This window comes from Moschus berezovskii, chromosome 13 (genome assembly GCF_049115385.1).
Source record: "Moschus berezovskii isolate FMDL1 chromosome 13, NW_MosBer_1.0, whole genome shotgun sequence".
Lineage (NCBI taxonomy): Eukaryota > Metazoa > Chordata > Mammalia > Artiodactyla > Moschidae > Moschus > Moschus berezovskii.
This window is the reverse complement of record NC_142472.1, coordinates 66,536,802-66,556,062: the sequence shown is the minus strand read 5'-3', so window position 1 is coordinate 66,556,062 and position 19,261 is coordinate 66,536,802. Positions and strand designations below refer to the sequence as shown.

The window sequence follows — 19,261 nt, the reverse complement described above, 5'->3', positions numbered from 1 at the left end:
TCGTGTCCGACTCTTGACTTTTTACCCCAATCCAATTTCACAGTCTGGATGGTGGAAGAATCTCCTTGTTTACTTGAGATAAATTCTCACCCATCATCCTTTGTTCCCATGAGACCACTGCTCATAGCCCTCGAGGACTGCCTCGCAGGACCCTCACGTTGCTACAGTCGAATGCTCATTATTGTGCACAGCTAGGAAATGCAGCATCCTGATTAATTTCGTGTTCTAACTGAGAATTACAATGTACATCTTCTAATCTAAATACAAAACCTAAATGAACTAGCTAAGTCCTTGGAAAACTCAGAGGCAACTCAAGGAATATCAAGGTCACCACAGAAGTGCTGCAGATCTGCACAAGGACAAGATAATTGGGGTTTCCACTGGATACAAAGTAAATGTAGCTTTTGGTGTGTAGCATCAGGGAGCGAAAGTAAGTGCACCATTTCGAGAACATGATATATATATAAAATTCGAAATGTTTTGAAACATTTCATTTCAAAGGAAAGAAATTCATGGCCTGCCAATTTACAAAACAATCTCTGCGTGATAATCCCAGGACTGTAAGAAAAAGTATATATGTACACACATATACACATACCCTCACGCACTCAAGTCTGGGAAAACAGCCACCAAAAATTTAACAATAGTCTCTCTGGGTGATGGAATTAGAGAAGCTTTTGTGTTCTTCTTTTGTTTTAGCTGCACTTTCTAGTTATAAAAGATAAGAGTTAAATATTCCTTCCATAATGTAAATGAATAAATAACCTTAGTTGAGCAAACCAACGTGGCCCAATAAATAATTAAAGGCAACACAGAAACCCATTTCAATGTAGATTAAGAATGGATTAAATGAAGAGTGGTAGCAGAAGAAACCTTCCTGTTCAGAAAACAACCATCACACGAGCCGTGCTGTCAAACGTGGACCTGGCTGGGGAGGGTGGCGCAGAAGTGACATTGAGGTGAAGTGTGGGGGACTGCCACTGCCTTGGGGAGTATACACGGGATTTGGGTCATTGCCTGGTTGTTACAGGCAGGGCTTTGCGAGTCATAAAGGGTATGATTATCTTGGGGTCACAAGAAGGGATTCTTACGTTTGCAATGAAAACAATTCCTTGTCTGCATTTCTGCATCTGTTTTTAACTTCCTAAACAGAATCAGATATGGGAAACCACATCTTGGTTTCAATACTGATTCTCCCCCACTGAGGGGGGAGGGGGTTTGACTTGAGCCTGAAGTCAGATGCCATCGGGTCTCCCTAGGATCCTGTCCTGCTTCCCAGCACAGGGATGCTTGCTGGCCTTCCCATCCCACCGGTTCCTCCCACCCCGGCTTTTACTCTCCAGGGTCTCCACGTGTTGGGGGCATGTCATCTCCTCCCCCTTGGTTCCATCAGGGTTAATGTTCCAAGAGACTGACCTGCTCTGAGGAAAAGGCAAGCTGATGATACCACAGTGTTCATAGGTGTGAACAGAGAAAGGAGTCACGGGTTCTGGAAGTATTTGTGGAGGGAGACACCATGGGTGAGGGAATCTTATAAAAGGACTCGATGGCGCTTCCACATTTAGGGCAGGCGTTGCCATTCTAGGATCACCTACCCGCTTGCTTCCTACATCTGTCCGTAAGCAAAAGAGACCATGCCCTGGAGGAACGACATCTCCAGCTTCCGGAAGCCCCTGCGTTCTCCAGGGGTCAGAACAGAGGCCCCACCCCCGCTCTGCCCTGTCCTGCCGTCACCTGCCCTCCCCTGTGCTGTGTCAGACTCTTTGCGACCCCACAGACTGTAGCCCGCCAGGCTCCTCTGTCCAAGGAGCCCTCCAGGCAAGAAGACTGGAGTGGGTCGCCATTCCCTTCTCCAGGGGATCTTTCTACCCCAGGGATCGAACCTGGGTCTCTTGCATTGCAGGCAGATTGTTTGCCATCTAAGCCAGGGAAGCCCGCACCTCCCCAAGAGGCTCTCAAGTCCTCAGTGTACTTGCTGTTGGCCCTGTAACACCTCGCGCTGGCCCGCGGTCCTGAATTCCATGGGGCTCTGCTACACCCGCTGATCTAAAGCTCCCTGTGTATGGCAGACCAGTGTTCTTTTTTTAACCCCTGTAGTACCTCTTACAGTTTTGTGCCAAGACTCACCTATTTGTTAAGTGAAAGGATTCTCAACAATAGAGTCCATAAGTGATGAAGAATTGGCATCCTTGACCTTTATGTTTTTTAGCACTTTACAGCTTTCAGATGATACACAGCATCTTGCATGTTCCTCAAAGCGACCTCAACCTCTTACAGCAGGCATTCTATCACCCCTGCTCTCCAGAGAAGAAAAATGAAGCAAAAAGGGTGGCCCAAAGCCACCCAGCTAGTTACTGGGAGCAGACCTGGGAATTCTGATTAGGGGCTAATGCTCTTGCCACTATGACAGTGGTTCTGGAGCCGGGTAGCTCATCCGACTGCCCTGGGGAGATGGTAGAGAAACCAGGGTAGGACACACCCCGCTCTGGACCTGCGGAGACACTCGGCATGAGGCCCTGCCACCTACATTGTCAACCATAGGTGACTCTGACACCGCCCCCCCCCACAGCCTCCCCACACCCCCAGCTCTGACGCTACACCCCCATCTGTGACACCAAAGCTGACAACCAGCGACTTTACAGGCTAGCCCTGACCCGGAAAGCCAGTTCATTTACACCTCCCAGGATCTTCCTCCTTTAGAACATCACTGGATTAACAGCTCAACTTCTAGAAAGCCCGAGGTTAAAAATGACCATGCCTGTTCATCAGCCCCCAGCAGAAGGGGTCAGGAGAAGGTGATAGCCGTGCTTATGAAGGCCTCAGAAAAGCTGCTGAAAAGCTTTGGAGCCAAGAATAAGGGCCCAGGTCTGTCAGCCTGGCTCCAAAGCAGCTGGACCTCAGCTCGTGGGACAGGTCTGGGAAAGACCCTTGTGTTCTCAAGACTCTGTAAAGCCAGGGACAAAGACCCTGACAATTAAGTGACTACAAACCCATCCAAGAATTACCCATGGAGGGTGGAGGATTTGCGTATGGTGGAAAGTTCTTCCCGTCAGGAAGGAGTATGTTAAATGTGAGGGCAGCCTCCCCAGCAGGCAGACTGCTAAGAGCTCAGTCAGGAGAGAGACCTTTAGCACTCAAGTCTCCAGGACAATTAAGAATTGGTGCAAGAAGTCCTCAGAGCTGACTTAACCTGCCCTGAACCTGGCGAGTGGACATCCTCAGCCCATGATTTATGGGGGAGCCCGGGCTCCCTGCCTGAGCACCGTATATGGGTCAGCCTGTAACCCATTATAATAATCGTCGGGAGAATCAGCTTGGAGACAAGTTGAAGCAAGCTGAAATTTGAAAAACACATTAACAGGGGTCTGAAGGGATGCCAGAAGAGCCTGCCAGCAGGGGCAGCTGGAAGGCCAATTTTTCAGTCAATACTGAAAGGTGGTTGCTTAAATCTCTGAGTCAAATACACAAGATTTTCTCTCCGGCTCAATACTCCCATTTAATTGCTCTGGGGAGTCTCTCCACTGAGAGACCCAAACACCGAGCATCGAACACTCAAATACCAAGCGGGGAGGGAGAGGAAAGCATGTCATTGGCGTGCACATGAGGACATGAGGTCCTGGGTGCAGCCTGGGTCCTGCTGAAGCCTCTCCTGCACTGATTGCCCCACCCTCCCCAACCCCAGGGGGGTCACCAAGGCCCCCCTCAGTAGAGATGGCTGGGGGTGGGCGGGCGTCACCCCTCAGCTTCCCTCAGGACTCTGGGGGGGCAACTCCTCACCCCTGCAGCTCCGGGGGGGGCTGACCAGGCCCTGAGACAGTCTCCAGGAGCCAGGGTTTTCCCAGGGGAGAGAGTGACAGGGGGCTCGGAGCCCAGAGCGAAGGAAATGTTTGCCACTGGAGAGCAGTCCCACACTTGACGCCCAGGCAACAAGCTGGTGAGGCTGACGGCAGATGTGACGGGTGAGCGGAGCCTCGACAGGGGTCCTGAGATTGGGGAACAGAGGGGTCTCTGAGGGAGTGAGACCCAACAGCCTGACCTTCAGAGGGAGTCCTGACAGGAGCCCTTACCGTGATGACGCCCACAGAGGAGCCCGGGGCTTGGTTTTCATTTCTGCGAGCCTCTGGCTCACACAGCACCGTTTCTCATTCACCCACAGAGTGGGGGCCATTCCTTGTCCACACCTCGGCTAATCACACCCAACAATCAGAAATCCATTCACATGGGGCCCAGATGATCTGACAGAAACATGGCCGTCCTGAAGCCAAGAAGTCCAAGTGCAGCTGCCTACACTTGGGGGCCTTGACTGTGTCCGTTCCTACAGGAGGGCTCCCGTGGTCTGTCCCAGACTGACAGCCTGAAGGGCGAGTCCAGCTTCACCCACTCGCTGGTTATGGGACCTTCGATAAATCATATAACCATTCTGAAATTCAAGCTTCCCACCTCTCAGGGGATTAGCCATGTGACTGACATATAATGTGACTTTTATGGAGGGTACCACGTCCAGAGAAACCTCATTTTGTGGGTTCATGGGGACTAATAAGCTTTTCTGAGTATTAGAGGTTCTTCTGGAGGAGGGCAGCAAGGGCCCTTTCAGAAGGGGGGGCCCCTACTTGGGACACTTGGGATGGGGAGGCGGATTGGGTGGAGAGCATAGAGAAAAGCTTTCTCAAAACACAGAGAACAACCATCAGAAGCATCCTGCCCAGGGGCCCCTCTCTGGCCCTTTCCCCTCCCCTGGGAGCCGGGCCTCTGGCCCAGTGCAGTCTGGGGATCTCTGCAGCCATCTGGGGTACTCACCATGGGCTGTGTCACCCTTGGGCAGCTGCCAGCTGTCCGCATATCTCATGACAGCCAGAGTCTTGCCATCCTGACTTCCCTGATCACTTGCTTCTGCAAAAAAGGTATGAGTACGGGTCAAGATGGGGCCTTTCTTTGAGCCCCTAGGGACTCCCCCATGCACGCGTGCACACACACACACACACACGACACAGAGGGTGCCCATACCTCCCCATTGCACACTGGAGATGCCTCCAGTGCAACCCTATCTGACCATGAGGGGGAAACTCCCACAGCCCCTGGAGGTTCAGGGGTCACATTCTCGAGTCCCCCCAGACCCCAACCAGTGTCAGCGTGGGGTCTTTCCTGAGGGATCCCAGTCTTCCTGTTTCTGGTGGGGATAGGAGGGGCAGACACGCCAGAGCCTGACAACCAAGGCCCAGCATCAGAAATCCTAGACTGATGGGGGGAAAGGTGAGGGGGATACCGAGAAGCATGAAAATCAAAAGAGGTGGAGATACTCCTGCTTCTAGGTTCCACACACAGGGTTGTGTTTCTCTGCACAGGGATTCCTAACCAGGGGTTTGGCTGGGGCTGGCATTCACCTAGAGGAAGGGGGGTGACTTTCCTCTATTATAAGCCATGTCTGGGGGCCACCTATGCCCAAAGAATGCCTTTTCCCGTTTTACACCCACACGCTGTTTGGGGTCTGGGAGGGGCTGTCCCCTCACCTTTTCACATCCTTTCTTCCTCCTCTTTCTAAGGGTCCATCACAAGATCTGTAATCAAGAGACCCTTACTCATTCCTCTTTTGTTTCCAGCTCAGAACTGAAAGTGGGTTGGATTCTACTGGCCTAGCCCAGGTACTAGAATCCTGTTTCTCAAATCTCCAGCTCAAGCACCCTCACAGGGAGAAAATGGGAAGAAGTGGTCCAGGGTTTGAGCCAGGTACACCTAGAATATTTATCCTGTACAGCCCTCCATCCTTCAGGGAGGACGTGCTGGTGAGAAGGACAGGTGATGTAGACGGGTGAGGCACCCAGAGCCTGGAAATTCAGAAACTGTATTAAGGGTACCTCCTGGTCTTTATTAACCAAAACTCTTTCTACTTTTTCATTTAGATCTTTCTATCTCAAGTGTCTCCAGCAATAAAATGTGGCCAAAATCAATTACAGCTCCCAGGCACACTAAGGTGAGCTGGTATTAGAATGACAGTGCCACCAAAGCCATTGAAAAAGTTCTCAAATTCCCATCTCTTCATTGGTATAACCCCACTTTTAAAAACAGGAACCGTAATTCATGTGTCCCCAAGTGACCTCCCGCATAAATGAGGGAACAGGGAACCTGTGGATTTAGAAATTTTTCTCTGCAGGCCCCAGGAGCAATTAAAGATTAGTTCCAATCAGAATGAATGCATTTCCTTCACCAGTTTGCTTCAGAGGTTCAGGAAGCTTTGCTACTGGATTAGTTTTAACCTAAACTCACCCTCTTGCCATTCCTGGAACCAGGTGAGTTCACAGATTTTATCTTTCTTCCCAGTTTCGGAAGCCAGCAGACAATGGGGAAGGTAGAACCTTCCAGTGTGTGAAGAGAAAGCCTGTCTGGAGCCTCCCTGGAGGCTGAGGACCAGAGGGAGGCTCTGAAATCCTTCCCCAGCTGCAGGAGAGGCTGAAGGGGAAAGCCCCTTTCTTAGACCCGGAAGAGCCTTGAAAATGAATACATGAGGGACCCTTTAGGCTGGGTGTGTCAGCCCAGCTTGAGAAACACCTTAACATCCAGGATGCAAGAGAGGATTCAGGCACACTGGTCACATGACTCATCAGGGGCTGTGACTGAGTACAAGGTCATAGCCTGGGGGTGGGCAGGATGGTACCCAGGCTGGCCCTCAAATACGTTTGTTGCTGTTGTTCAGTTGCTAAGTCGTGTGACTCTTTGTGACCCCACAGACTGTAGCCCACCAGGCTCCTCTGTCCATGGGATTCACCAGGCAAGAACACTGGAGTGGGCTACCATTTCCTTCTTCAGGGGATCTTTCTGACCCAGGGATTGAACCTGCATCTCCTGCATCGGCAGGCGAGTTCTTACCACTGAGCCACCAGGGAAGCCCATTAAACAGAGCTGAAGCTGTCAGTGGGAAAAATATCCAAAAGGAGTATTGATGAGGCTTCTCTTTCTTGCTTACCCTTGGGATCAAGCCGAGCCTCAGGTTTCCCCATGATCTCATCCTCTGAGGCCTTCAGGTTTCGGATCAGAAAGTATGTGGTCATCTTCCCTTTCCCTTTCACTTCAATTTCACCCCGCTCAGTTGTTTCAAACCCTTGATTCTCCAGGGCTCTGCACAGAGAAGAGAAAATAAAAATGCCCCAGCTCTGTGACTCAAGAGTGGGCTGCAGTGGGCAGGGTGATGTGCGAGGAGAAGCCTGAGACCCAAGTGAACAGGGAGGGGCCCGTGCAAAGGGACAGGGCTGCGGGGTGACTAGGAAACTGCACGTGTCCATGTATTTACTGCCTGTGGAGAGACGCTGAAGACACACCGCCGACCAGTGCAGACTAACATCACGTCCAGTTCAGTCAGCTGCCTCAGCCAGGACCGGCACTCGTCAGTCTTCTTGTCCTTGGCTTTGGCTGGTTTCGTGGAGATTTCAGACCTTCACCAGGCTCCCCACATCCCTCGTTGGGGGATGAGCTCCTCGCCCACATGCTGCTGACCGTGCATCCTACCGCGTGACTTGTTTAGTTGCTCCGTCGTGTCTGACTCTTCACGACTCTATGGACTATAGCCCACCAGGCTCCTCTGCCCATGGGGACTCTCCAGGCAAGAATACAGGAGGAGTTGCCATGCCCTTCTCCAGGAGATCTTCCCAACCCAGGGATCCAATCTGTGTCTCCTGCATTGCAGGCAGATTCTCTACCATCTGAGCCACCAGCGAACCCACTTTGTGACCTGATCTATCCACAAACTGGAACCCTTAGAGTCAGGACCCTGCACCTTCTCATCCCATTGACCACACCTGCCCTTTCCTCCAACTCCAGAGGTTGAAGTATCTTGTTGAAGGGCACCCACCCAAGATCCATTCCCACCTCCTCAAGGCCCAGCCCCCGGACCACCTCTTCTTTGATCTTCAGCTCCCTCTCCATTTGCCTCCTCCCCTAAGCCTAACCAGCTTGCTAAGGTCTCTTCCATCCTAAACAGAAGTAAAAATCTTCTTACTTGTTCATCTTCTGCTTTAATGCCATACAGATGCTCGTTCCTTTTATCCTTCAACCCACAATCCAGTGTCTATTCATTCCCCTGCCCCTCGTTGACCACAGTTACTTCTGATAATGTTCCCTATCCTCTATTTTTCACTCCTGGCCAAGGAATCCATCAGAGAGCCACCAGGGAAGCCCAATTATAGTTGATATTTTTGTTCCATTCTTCCTCCATAAAAAGCCAGAAGGGTGCTTCTCTTCCTGAATTCTCTGCTTCTCCTGCCTTTTCCATGACTCCTTCCTCCATCTGCCAGTGAAATGTTGGTTCTTTCCATTGTCCTTCTCACACAGCATCCCTCTGCAGGTGATCTTACCAACTCTCATGGTTTAATTACCACATCTGTGTTATTACTCTAAGTCTGGTTCTGCAACCAGCAGCCTGACTCCAAATCGCACCCAGCGAGTTAATGCCACCTCTCTCTGGATGCTTCCCAGTTCCTTTTATTCAATATTTCTAAACCTGAGCTCATCATCTGCCTCCTGGACTGGAATCCCTCTCCCTGGTCGCATCTCAGATGATGAGATTCAGGCCCAAGTTGCCCAGGATGGAGACCTGGGAGACAGTCAAGGCTCCTCCCTCTTTCTCAGCCCCCTTTTCTAGCAATTACCAAATTTAATTGATTTTATCCTCAGATTCCTACAACGAATGTTCTGGTTCAAACCAAACTCCTAGCAAGTCTTGTCTTTCCCATCTCCTGATGCTCACATCTGCCCTTACGTGGCCTTGAGTGGTCAGAGTCAAGCAGGACCCTGGCCTTGCCATTGTGTCCAAGCTCACACTCCTTAGGGGCTCATACTCTTCACGGTTGGTGTGAACCCTGCTCCTCAGGGAGGCACACACAGCTCTCCTCGTTTTCTGCCTCACAGCTTCCACCCCAGCAATGCTAAATCATTTGCAGTTCTCTGCAGTCCATGGGGTCGCTGAGGGTCGGACACGACTGGGCGACTTCACTTTCACTTTTCACTTTCACACATTGGAGAAGGAAATGGCAACCCACTCCGGTGTTCTTGCCTGGAGAATCCCAGGGACGGGGGAGCCTGGTGGGCTGCCGTCTGTGGGGTCACACAGAGTCGGACACAACTGAAGCGACTGAGCAGCAGCAGTGGCAGCGGCCCTTATTCTAGTCTGTGTGGATATTCATTCCAATACCCCAGTTTGGACTAAACTCTGCTCTGGAACTCCTTGTTCAAGACTCAGGTCAGGAAACTCCCTTCTCCACACAGAATCTCCTTGCTGGGCTCCCGTGCTCTACAACACACACAGTAATTCCCACAGGCGTGGGAATGGATGGTTAAAGCCTGACTCCCTGGGTTATATCCAGGTCATTTTCCTTCCTAGCCAACTTGTGACCTGAAGCAAGTGAATTACCTCTTTGTGCCTGATTTTTTTTTTCTCATCTGTAGATGAGAACGATAATAGTATATCTTCATAGGGTTGTTGCAACAGTAAATGGATTAACACGTTGACGAGGGCTTCCCTTGTAATTCAGCCGGTAAAGAATTTGTCTGCAGTTCAAGAGGCCCGGGTTCAATCGCTAGGTCGGGATGATCCCCTGGAGAAGGAAATGGCAACCCACTCCACTATCCTTGCCTGGAAAATCTCATGGACACAGGAGCCTCATGGGCTGAAGTCCATGGGGTCACAAAGAGTCAGGCACGATTGAGCAACTAACACTTACTTACTTATGTTGACAAACTTAGAGAATATGGCCTCTAACAAGTTCTCAGAAAACTCTAAGTATTGTTTCATGCATATCGTGACCACTGCACTTCTCACACTTTAAAAATAATTATCTGTGAATATTTCTTTCTTCCTGCACTACACAGGGGTCAGCAAACTTTTTTTCTTCATAAAAGACCAGATAGGAAATATTTTCAGCTTTAGGGACCATGGTCTTGTTACAACGACTCAGCTCTGCTGTGGTAGCATGAATGCAGCCATGGATAAGATGCAGATAAAATCCCGGCTGAGTGTCAATAAAACTTTATTTACAAAAGCAAGCAACAGCTGAGATAACGGCCCATGACTATAATTTGTCAGTTCCTGAACTGGACCACATGTTCTGTGAGAGGAAAAATTATCTCATGGTAGAGGCTCAACAACATTAATTGTCTGCCACAAGGTCCTCTGTAAGCGTGGCTGGAAGTACACTGCCCCCATCTGATGGCTGTGAGGTACTCTGTACCTTCTGGAAGAAGAAGGGGCAAAGAGAGGCATGAATAAGTGGTCACCTGTAGGTCGTAGGGCTGAGATGCACTTTGCCGGGAAGCCCATGACTTTCCATCCGAGAGGCTGTGTTCACAGTGTCGCCAAACAAGCAGTACCGTGGCATCTTGTCCCCTACAACACCTGCCAAGACTGGTCCCGTGTGGATCCCCACTCTGATCTGCGCAGAAAGAACCTGACTGAAAAGGGACCATCAAATACCCTTGCTTTTACTCTTAAGTTGAGGCATAATTTACATAAGATAAAAAAAGACTTTAAGGTATTTAGCTCCACCAGTTTGGCAATCAATCAAAATTGACTGAGCCACCAATCAAAATCAAACACAGACTGTATTCATCACCTTGCAAACTTATCTTGTCCCCTTTCTAGTTCCATCTCTCCCTGCAGAGGTCACCACTTTCTTATTTCCTCTCCCCAAGAGGAATTTTCCTGCTCTCCAACTTCACATACATGGAGTCATGCAGCATATTCTGTTTTGTATCAGACTTCATTTATCAAAATCCAGGTTTTTTAGATTTGCCCACATTATATGTATCAGCAGTTCATTCTTTTACTTCTAAATACTATTCTTTTGTAAGAATTACATCACAATGTATCAGTCCAGTCTTCTCTTCATGAACATTTAGGTTATTTCCCATTTGCAGCTGTTATGAACATTCTCATACAGATCTTTTTGTGGACATATATTTTTCATTTTTCTTAGGAAAATATCTAGAAATGGAACTCTTGAATCACAAGGTAGATGTATATATGGAGGACAAATATTTTTCCCATTCTGTGACTTTATATATACCTTTTTCCTTAATAAGCAGACATTTTAAATTTTGATGAATATATTAGTCTGCTAGGGCCAATAAAATGCCACCACTAAGTGGTTTAAACAACAGGAATTTACTTTCTCACAGCTCTGAAGTCTGGAAATCCAAGATCAAGGTGTCGGCAAGTTTGATCCTGAGGTCCCTCTCCTTGGCTTGCAGATGGCTGCCTTTTTGCTGTGTTCTCACACTGTCTCTTCCCTGTGTGTACACCTCCTTGGTATCTCTTCCTGTCTCCAAATTTCTCTTCTTCTTAAGGACACCAGTCAGACTGTAGTAGAACTCACCCTAACAGCCTGATTTTGACGTGTTCACCTCTAATAAGGCCCTGTCTGCCAATGCAGTCCGATTCAGTCACCTTCACGAGGTAGCAGGGATTAAAGCATCAGCATATGAGTTTCATATGTACCTCAGAGCAATGTGTCATGGTTCTCTTTCCCTAACAATACCCTTCCATGGGCCAGCGACTTGTGTTTGGGGAAGGCCCCATATACTTCTGGAACTGGAGATCTCTCTCAGGTCTCCTCCCCTATCCATAGCCTTTGACCGAATGAACTTATACATTCGTGAAGATTTGTGGGGAAAATACTGGTAAATGTGTAGAGACTCTGTGGCTAGAACTTATCAAAGTTGAGCTCTTTGGGACTCTAAACCGTCATTCCAGCTCCAAGGTGGCCATGAAACTGTCACTAAGCTTTAGGTGGGTTTCGTCTTAGCCTCCCTTTGGTGGCTTATTTCTGCTGCTGTTTCCTAGGGAAGAACCATCATGGGTGTCCTCTTGAAAGGTCTTGCCACTTTCTGGAATTTGGTTCTTTTCTATTTCTTTGCTATGTGATTTTTTTTTTTAACTACTCCAGTGGCTCAGCAGTAAAAAATCTGCCCTCAATGCAGGAAACACGAGAGACTTGGGTTCTTTCCCTGGGTCGGGAAGATCCCCTGGAGGAGGGCATGGCAATCCACTCCAGTATTCTTGCCTGGAGAATCCCATGAACAGAAGAGCCTGGTAGGCCATAGTCCGTGAGGTCACAAAGAGTCGGACACAACTGAGCATGCGTGTGGAAGCAGAATTCTCTTGCAACTTTCTGCATCCCAGTCAGGTTTACTTGTCTTTTCATCTTTCCATGCCAGATTTTCTTTTCCTTAAAATAAGCGTTTAAACTCTTTTCTCTGAATCCTTTAAAGCACCTTACTTTCATGCAAGGGTGACCTCAGCAAATGTGGATTATAGGCTTTACAAGTGACAGAATGAAAGATCTCAATGAGTATTAATTTTTAAACTGTAGAGGTAGCAGCACAATTCTCTTAAGGGAGAGGATGTCTCCAGCCTTTTCCTCTATTTCCTTAAATAAGCTCACATGATATGCAGTTTCTGGTGGATATTTAATGAGGCTCCTATGTCACTTTTTTTTTAATATTTATTTGGCTGTGCCAGGTCTTAGTTGCACATATAGGGTCTTTAGTTGCTGCATATGAGATCTAGTTCCCTGACCAGGGATTGAACCCAGGTCCCCTGCATTGGGAGAATGAAGTCTTAGCCACTGGACCATGAGGGAAGTCCCTATTCCCTATTTCTATCCTTAGAATTGATAACATCTTTTCCTCTTTTTTTTCCCCCTTGGTAAGTCCACTCTGAAAGTTTCCAGGAATTCATTGTTCATTTTCAATCATATTGGTGTAACACTATTACCATCTCTGCTGCCATGCCTCTTTCACAAGCAGACACTCTATTTACACAACAGTGTATTTTCCATATTCTTCAGTGGCTTTCATTGGGGGTTTTTTGGTGGCGCTGATGGTAAAGAACCTGCCTGCCAGTGCAGGAGACATAAGAGACACAGGTTCAATCCCTGGGTCAGGAGATCCCCTGGAGGAGAGCATGGCAACCCACTCCAGTATTCTTTTTTTTTTTTTCTCTAATTATTTATTTATTTGCATTACAATAGTTTAATATGAACAATCAGAACTAATGAACAGTATAACAATATTTTACAACTGAAATAATTAAAATAAACTATAAAATTACTACATAAAACAGGTCTGATCTAGCTTATTTACTTTCTATAATCTCTTCAGTGCTGCAAAACCATTTATTTCTTTTTTTTTTCATGTTTTAATAAACACTTCGTCTTTTTGTATTGCTTTCTTTTTCATCACAATAATAGAAATATAACACCATATATCACTGTAAAACACATTTCCACATAAATGCTGATAAGCACAAAATATTTTTCATCATTTACATTTTAACTGTAATAATATATGGCAGGATTAAAGCTGCATCCATCATGTGTCTAACTAACCTTGCTGTAATGAATTTTTAAATGTAATGGTTTCTGTTGCAAAGTAAAATCGTACATAATGTCTAGTGACACAGTACGCTGGTGAATGGGTGGTTTTGGAAAATGGAAATGCAACTTCATTTTTAATTAGATTAATAAACTTCACCACCTCCACCTCCACCTCCAGCCAGCTTCCCAACCCTCCCTCCCACCACCATTATTTATTTATTTATTTATTTTAAATGAGGCTTTTAATTAATGTTTGACAGAGTTGATTCAGGTTGAATAGACTAAATTTCTTTAAACAAACTTACTTATACTCCAGAGTCCTTTAAAAACTTAATAGCATTTATACATTGAAGGTATTTGATTTTCTTGTAACTAGCACTTCAAATGCAACAAGCATTTGAAGCAACAAGCATTTGACCCAACAAGTAAAACTTTCTACAGTTCATAACTTTTATAAATAAAATAAATTAAATGTACAGTGAATAAGTTCTCTGAAATATTTCAATATTTCTGCAGGTTCAGTAACATCATAAAATACATATCAACTAAAATTCACAAATCTAAAAACCTGTTAGGCATTTTTAGGAGTTTTAAGTTGGAAATGAAGACCAATGTTACATCGTAATATGCCAGTTACAAATAGTACTTCAAATAGCAAATACTAGTTTGTCCCAAACTTTAAAAACTATTCATGAACTCAACACTGAACTATTGATGGCTATGAGAATTGTTTCCTAGCCTTTTTGAAAATTTCAACCCATTTACGTTTAAGGTAATTATTGATAAGTATGATCCCACAGCCATTTTCTTTATTGCTTTGGGTTCAAGTTTATACACTCTTTCTGTGTTTCCTGTCTATAGAAGATCCTTTAGCATTTGTTGGAGAGCTGGTTTGGTGATGCTGAATTCCCTCAGCTTTTGCTTGTCTGTAAAGCTTTTGATTTCTCCTTCATATTTGAATGAGATCCTTGCTGGGTATAGTAATCTGGGCTGTAGGGTATTTTCTTTCATCACTTTAAGTATGTCTTGCCACTCCCTTCTGGCCTGAAGAGTTTCTGTTGAAAGATCAGCTGTTATCCTTATGGGAATCCCCTTATGTGTTATTTGCTGCTTTTTCCTTGCAGCTTTTAGATTTGTTCTTTGTGTTTGATCTTTGTTAATTTGATTAATATGTGTCTTGGGGTATTTCGCCTTGGGTTTATCCTGTTGGGGACTCTCTGGGTTTCTTGGACTTGGGTGATTATTTCTTTCCCTATTTTAGGGAAGTTTTCAACTATTATCTCTTCAAGTATTCTCTCATGGTCTTTCTTTTTGTCTTCTTCTTCTGGGACTCCTATGATTCAAATGTTGGAGCGTTTAACATTGTCCCAGAGGGCTCTAATATTGTCCTCATTTCTTTTAATTCGTTTTTCTTTTTTCCTCTCTGTTTCATTTATTTCTACAATTCTATCTTCTAGTTCTCTAATCCTGTCTTCTGCCTCTGTTATTCTATTGTTTGTTCCCTCCAGAGTGTTTCTGATCTCATCTATTGCATTATTCATTGTATATTGACTCTTTTTTATTTCTTCTAAGTCCTTATTAAATCTTTCTTCCATCTTCTCAATCCTTTTCTCCAGGTTATTTATCTGTAACTCCATTTTGCTTTCAAGATTTTGAATCATTTTCACCATCAAAATTTGAAATTCTTTATCAGGTAAATTCCCTGTATCTTCTTCTTTTGTTTGTGTTGGTGGGCAATTATCTTGTTCCTTTACTTGCTGGGTATTTCTCTGCCTCTTCATCTTGCTTATATTGCTTTGCTTGGGGTGGCCTTTCCCTCTTCTTGCAGTTTGTGGAGTTCTCTTTATTACGTAGTTTCTTCGCTGTGTGTGGGGTTGGACGGGTGACTTGTCCGGGTTCCCTGGTTAGGGAAGCATGTGTCGGTGTTCTGGTGGGTGGAGCTGGATTTCTTCTCTCTCCTTTAGAAGACAACGGGCTGCTTTTCTGGGAGCCTGATGACCTCTGCCAGTATTCAGAAGTTGTTTCGTGGCCTTTACTCCACGTTCAAATGTTCTTTTGATGAATTTGTGGGGGAGAAAGTGGTCTCGCCGTCTTATCCCTCCGCCATCTTGTTCCTTCCTCCCCAGAACACTGGATTCTTATATTCCACTTGGTCGTGGAGTATCTCTTCCCAGCTGCTCCAGCAAGGTGCAGCCGCTGTACCTTACCTTGGACGAGGGGTATCTCCTCAAGGCTGCCCTCCTGCTTTGAATGTGGATCAGCTCCTCTAGGCCCTCCGGTGCCCAAGCAGCCACCGCCTCCTGGACGTGGTACAGCTCCTCTCGGCCACCGCCCTAACCCTGGGCGCGGGGCAGCTCCTCTCAGCCACGATTCTGCACGTGGTCGGTTGCGCCGGAGCCGGGCGTCTCTCGCGTCTGCGCCGCCGGAGCCGGGCGTCTCTCGCGTCTGCGCCGCCGGAGCCGGGCGTCTCTCGCGTCTGCGCCGCCGGAGCCGGGCGTCTCTCGCGTCTGCGCCGCCGGAGCCGGGCGTCTCTCGCGTCTGCGCCGCCGGAGCCGGGCGTCTCTCGCGTCTGCGCCGCCGGAGCCGGGCGTCTCTCGCGTCTGCGCCGCCGGAGCCGGGCGTCTCTCGCGTCTGCGCCGCCGGAGCCGGGCGTCTCTCGCGTCTGCGCCGCCGGAGCCGGGCGTCTCTCGCGTCTGCGCCGCCGGAGCCGGGCGTCTCTCGCGTCTGCGCCGCCGGAGCCCTAAACCCACTCTTAACTTGACGGTTACAGGGTGAGTAGCTCACACCAACAAGCTTAATTTAGCCAAGCCCTAAAACCCCACTCCAGTATTCTTGCCTGGAGAATCCCATGGACAGAGGAGCCCGGGGGCTACAGTCCATAGAGTCACACAGAGTTGGACATTACTGAAAGGATTGCACAAACGTGCGCATGGCTTTCATTAGAATTCTTTAACCAAAACACTTATCTCATTTCTGACTTTCTTGTCTCTTCTCTCTCATTACCTCCCTTCCGGATTTTTTATATATGACATTGGGGATTTTATACATTATACAACAGCTGTCTCTGTGTGTTAGCAATGGGCCGGTATCATGGACATGACGTGTGACCAGCTTTTGCTCTGAAGACTGCCACAGACACCACTGCCAGTACCTGCAGTGCTTCTCAGCTTCTAAATCGTTAAGGTGATGGTGAATGTGGCACATTTCAGAATCCCCCATCCAGGGGCTATCGCTAGGGAAAATCCTACTCCATCTCATAGTCGGCTTTGTTTTTAGCTGGCTGTCTAGTTGACTGCACAGAACTGACTGACAGGAGCTGCGAAGGGACTTCGATTTTTAGAGGACAGAGGCTCTGCTCCAAACCACCTCGGGACCGCTGGGATCAGCTGAGCAGACAGAAGATGGCATTTACTTTTCATCATCAAAAGCGTCCAACTTTTATGGTGTGAACAAACTTCTATACTTGGAAAAGCAGCTTCCTGTGTTCCTGTGAGAAAGGCGAGCAGATGTCTCGCTCGTGGCCACGTGCTGGAGGGAAAGCTATTGTGAATATCTTATGGCACCATGGTGTCTGGCCTGCTGGCTGGAGGCAGTTTCACACCTCAGCCTGAGTTCTGAACCCGTCAGACGGCATGTCGGATACACAGCTTCCCTAAGCAAAGACAAGTTGGCTGTTGAGTCAACCTGAACCACTTGTTGAAAATGTTCGAGCAAAAAGGCAGAAATTGGAAACGAGCTGGCTCCCTAAGGATGGAGATCCACAAAGCCAGGGTTAGGGACAAAGGAAGCCTGTGTTAACCCCATCATAACCCCGAACTCTGAAGCCTCTTCTCAAATTTGAGAGAAGCTGAGGCAATAACCTGGAGAAGGACATGACAACCCACTCCAGTGTTCTTGCCTGGAGAATCCCAGGGACAGAGGAGCCCGGTGGGCTGCCATCTACGGGGTCGCACCGAGTCGGACACGACTGAAGCGACTTAGCAGCAGCAGCAGAGGCAATAACACCCTAATATCTCTGTTACTTTAACAGTAACAGTTAGTTCAGGGTTATGATGGAGTTAAATTTGGACTGCCTCCAGCCAGCAGGCCAGACACCGTGGTGCCGTAAGATATTCACAAGAGCTTTCCCTCCAAGAGAGGGAAAAGGATGCAAGAGAAGAGACGAGTTGGGAGAAATGACCCATTTTAATTACTGTCACATACCCAGGAGCCATCTGAACAGACTAATAGAACTTTACTATAGGATAGGGAGGCCTGGCGTGCTGTGATTCATTGAGTTGCAAAGAGTCGGACACGACTGAGCGACTGAACTGAACTGGTATTAAGCAAAGAACTTGGTTCCTCTCTTCCTGGATGGGTTCTCCGGTAACAGGATTCATCACTTCTTTTGCAGAAATCCTCATCCCCAAGGCAAAGTTCGCTACCCTCTGAGCGTGGCTTCCAACAGGCACTGGTACACCCCCCACCACCATATAAGCATCTCCTATTGTTTCTACCTATAAGGGGGGAAATATGAGGGAATTCAGAGGGTTTTCTTAATGGTCTAAATATAACACTACATATTTTTTTTTGTCATTCTCTGGTAAAGAACCTGCCTGCCAATGCAGGAGAACCAGGTTTGATCCCTGGGTTGAGAAGACGGCCCCCCTGCCCCCGGAGAAGGAAATGGCAACCCACTCCAGTATTCTTGCCTGAAAAATCCCATGGACAGAGGAGTCTCGTGGGCTACAGTCCCTGGGGTCACAAAGAGTCGGACATAACTGAGTGACTAACACACACATATGACAGAAGGACCATATTAAAAGCTGGTGGTTATTTTCTATGGATGTGAGGAGCATGAGGGAGGGTGAGGTGAGAAAAAAAAAATGACTCAGGAGATGCCACAAAGGAGCCAGAAGTTCTTTCTGCTTTTAGCAGAGGCAAGTCCCAGCGAGGACGAAGCTGTCTATTAGATCCACATATAATGCTATGTATTAGATACACATTTAGGTTAGACTTGCTGCTGAAGTGAAGGCATAGTATTCTCTGGGAAAACAGTATGCCTCTTGAAGGCAAGTTTAGCATTGGGCAGTATAGAAGGATTTTTTAAAAACTTAAATTTTTAGCTCTTCCTCCCATCCCCTCTGGCATCCACACCAAACCCTAGATCAGTGAGGGGAGAGGAAAAATAAAGACCCAACACCAGGTTCGCGCCCTGCCCCGGCACACAGGGACACACACAGCCCAGGGCACCACATGCTTACCTTGTAGACCTCATGGACGCTGGTTAACCTGTCAAACGGAGTACATTGAATTCAGCATGTTCACTATCTGGATAGGCTCGCAGGCAGCACAGATGTTCGTAAACGTCACCACGTCGCTAAAGAGAATCGTGCAGGTTTTAAATTCTCCTGCAACATAAACCAGGTGTCAGGGAGAGTCAAGGATGCAGAATAACAATTCTATTAATTCTGGATTCGAGTAGCCTTTAGGAACCAAATTTGACCATGGCACAGGGAGAAGGAGCCAGGTCCGCATCGCCATTCACAAGCCACCCACCAGACATCTGTTGCGTGTCTGTTACGAGCTGGTCATCGTGCTGGGGGAATCGTGTGATATGAAGCAGACGGGGGTGCTCACCCATAAGGAGTGCCTAGTCTAGGGAAGGAGACAGAGTGCAAGCAAACAATAGGATATGCAGACCGCCAGGGGATGTCAGGATGGTCTGGTGGGTGCTGGCTTACAGAGAGGTCGGTGAGTTAAAGCAAAGCCTGAACTACATACAGGAGACGCAAGGGGAAGGGAAAGTTCCATGGAGGGGAGACTATTACCAGAGGTACAGCAGGCACTCAGAGGTACACCCAGAACTCAGCAGGCACTTCACCATGTACCCCTGTACCCAGGTACAACACCCTGCAGCGTTT

General features: G+C 47.5%; 1 protein-coding gene across 1 annotated transcript in view; it reads right to left on the bottom strand.

Moving 5' to 3' along the window:
* Positions 1-3,230: 3,230 nt before the first annotated feature.
* LOC129556545 (putative guanylate cyclase soluble subunit beta-2) overlaps positions 3,231-19,261 on the bottom strand; it is a 60,291-nt gene continuing 44,260 nt past the window's right edge. The window contains 8 exon segments of the mRNA XM_088842830.1: positions 3,231-3,335; positions 3,778-3,983; positions 4,798-4,890; positions 6,959-7,110; positions 10,261-10,415; positions 17,693-17,854; positions 18,602-18,638; positions 18,640-18,748. Of these exon segments, the coding sequence (XP_088698956.1) occupies positions 3,231-3,335; positions 3,778-3,983; positions 4,798-4,890; positions 6,959-7,110; positions 10,261-10,415; positions 17,693-17,854; positions 18,602-18,638; positions 18,640-18,748 (1,019 nt within the window).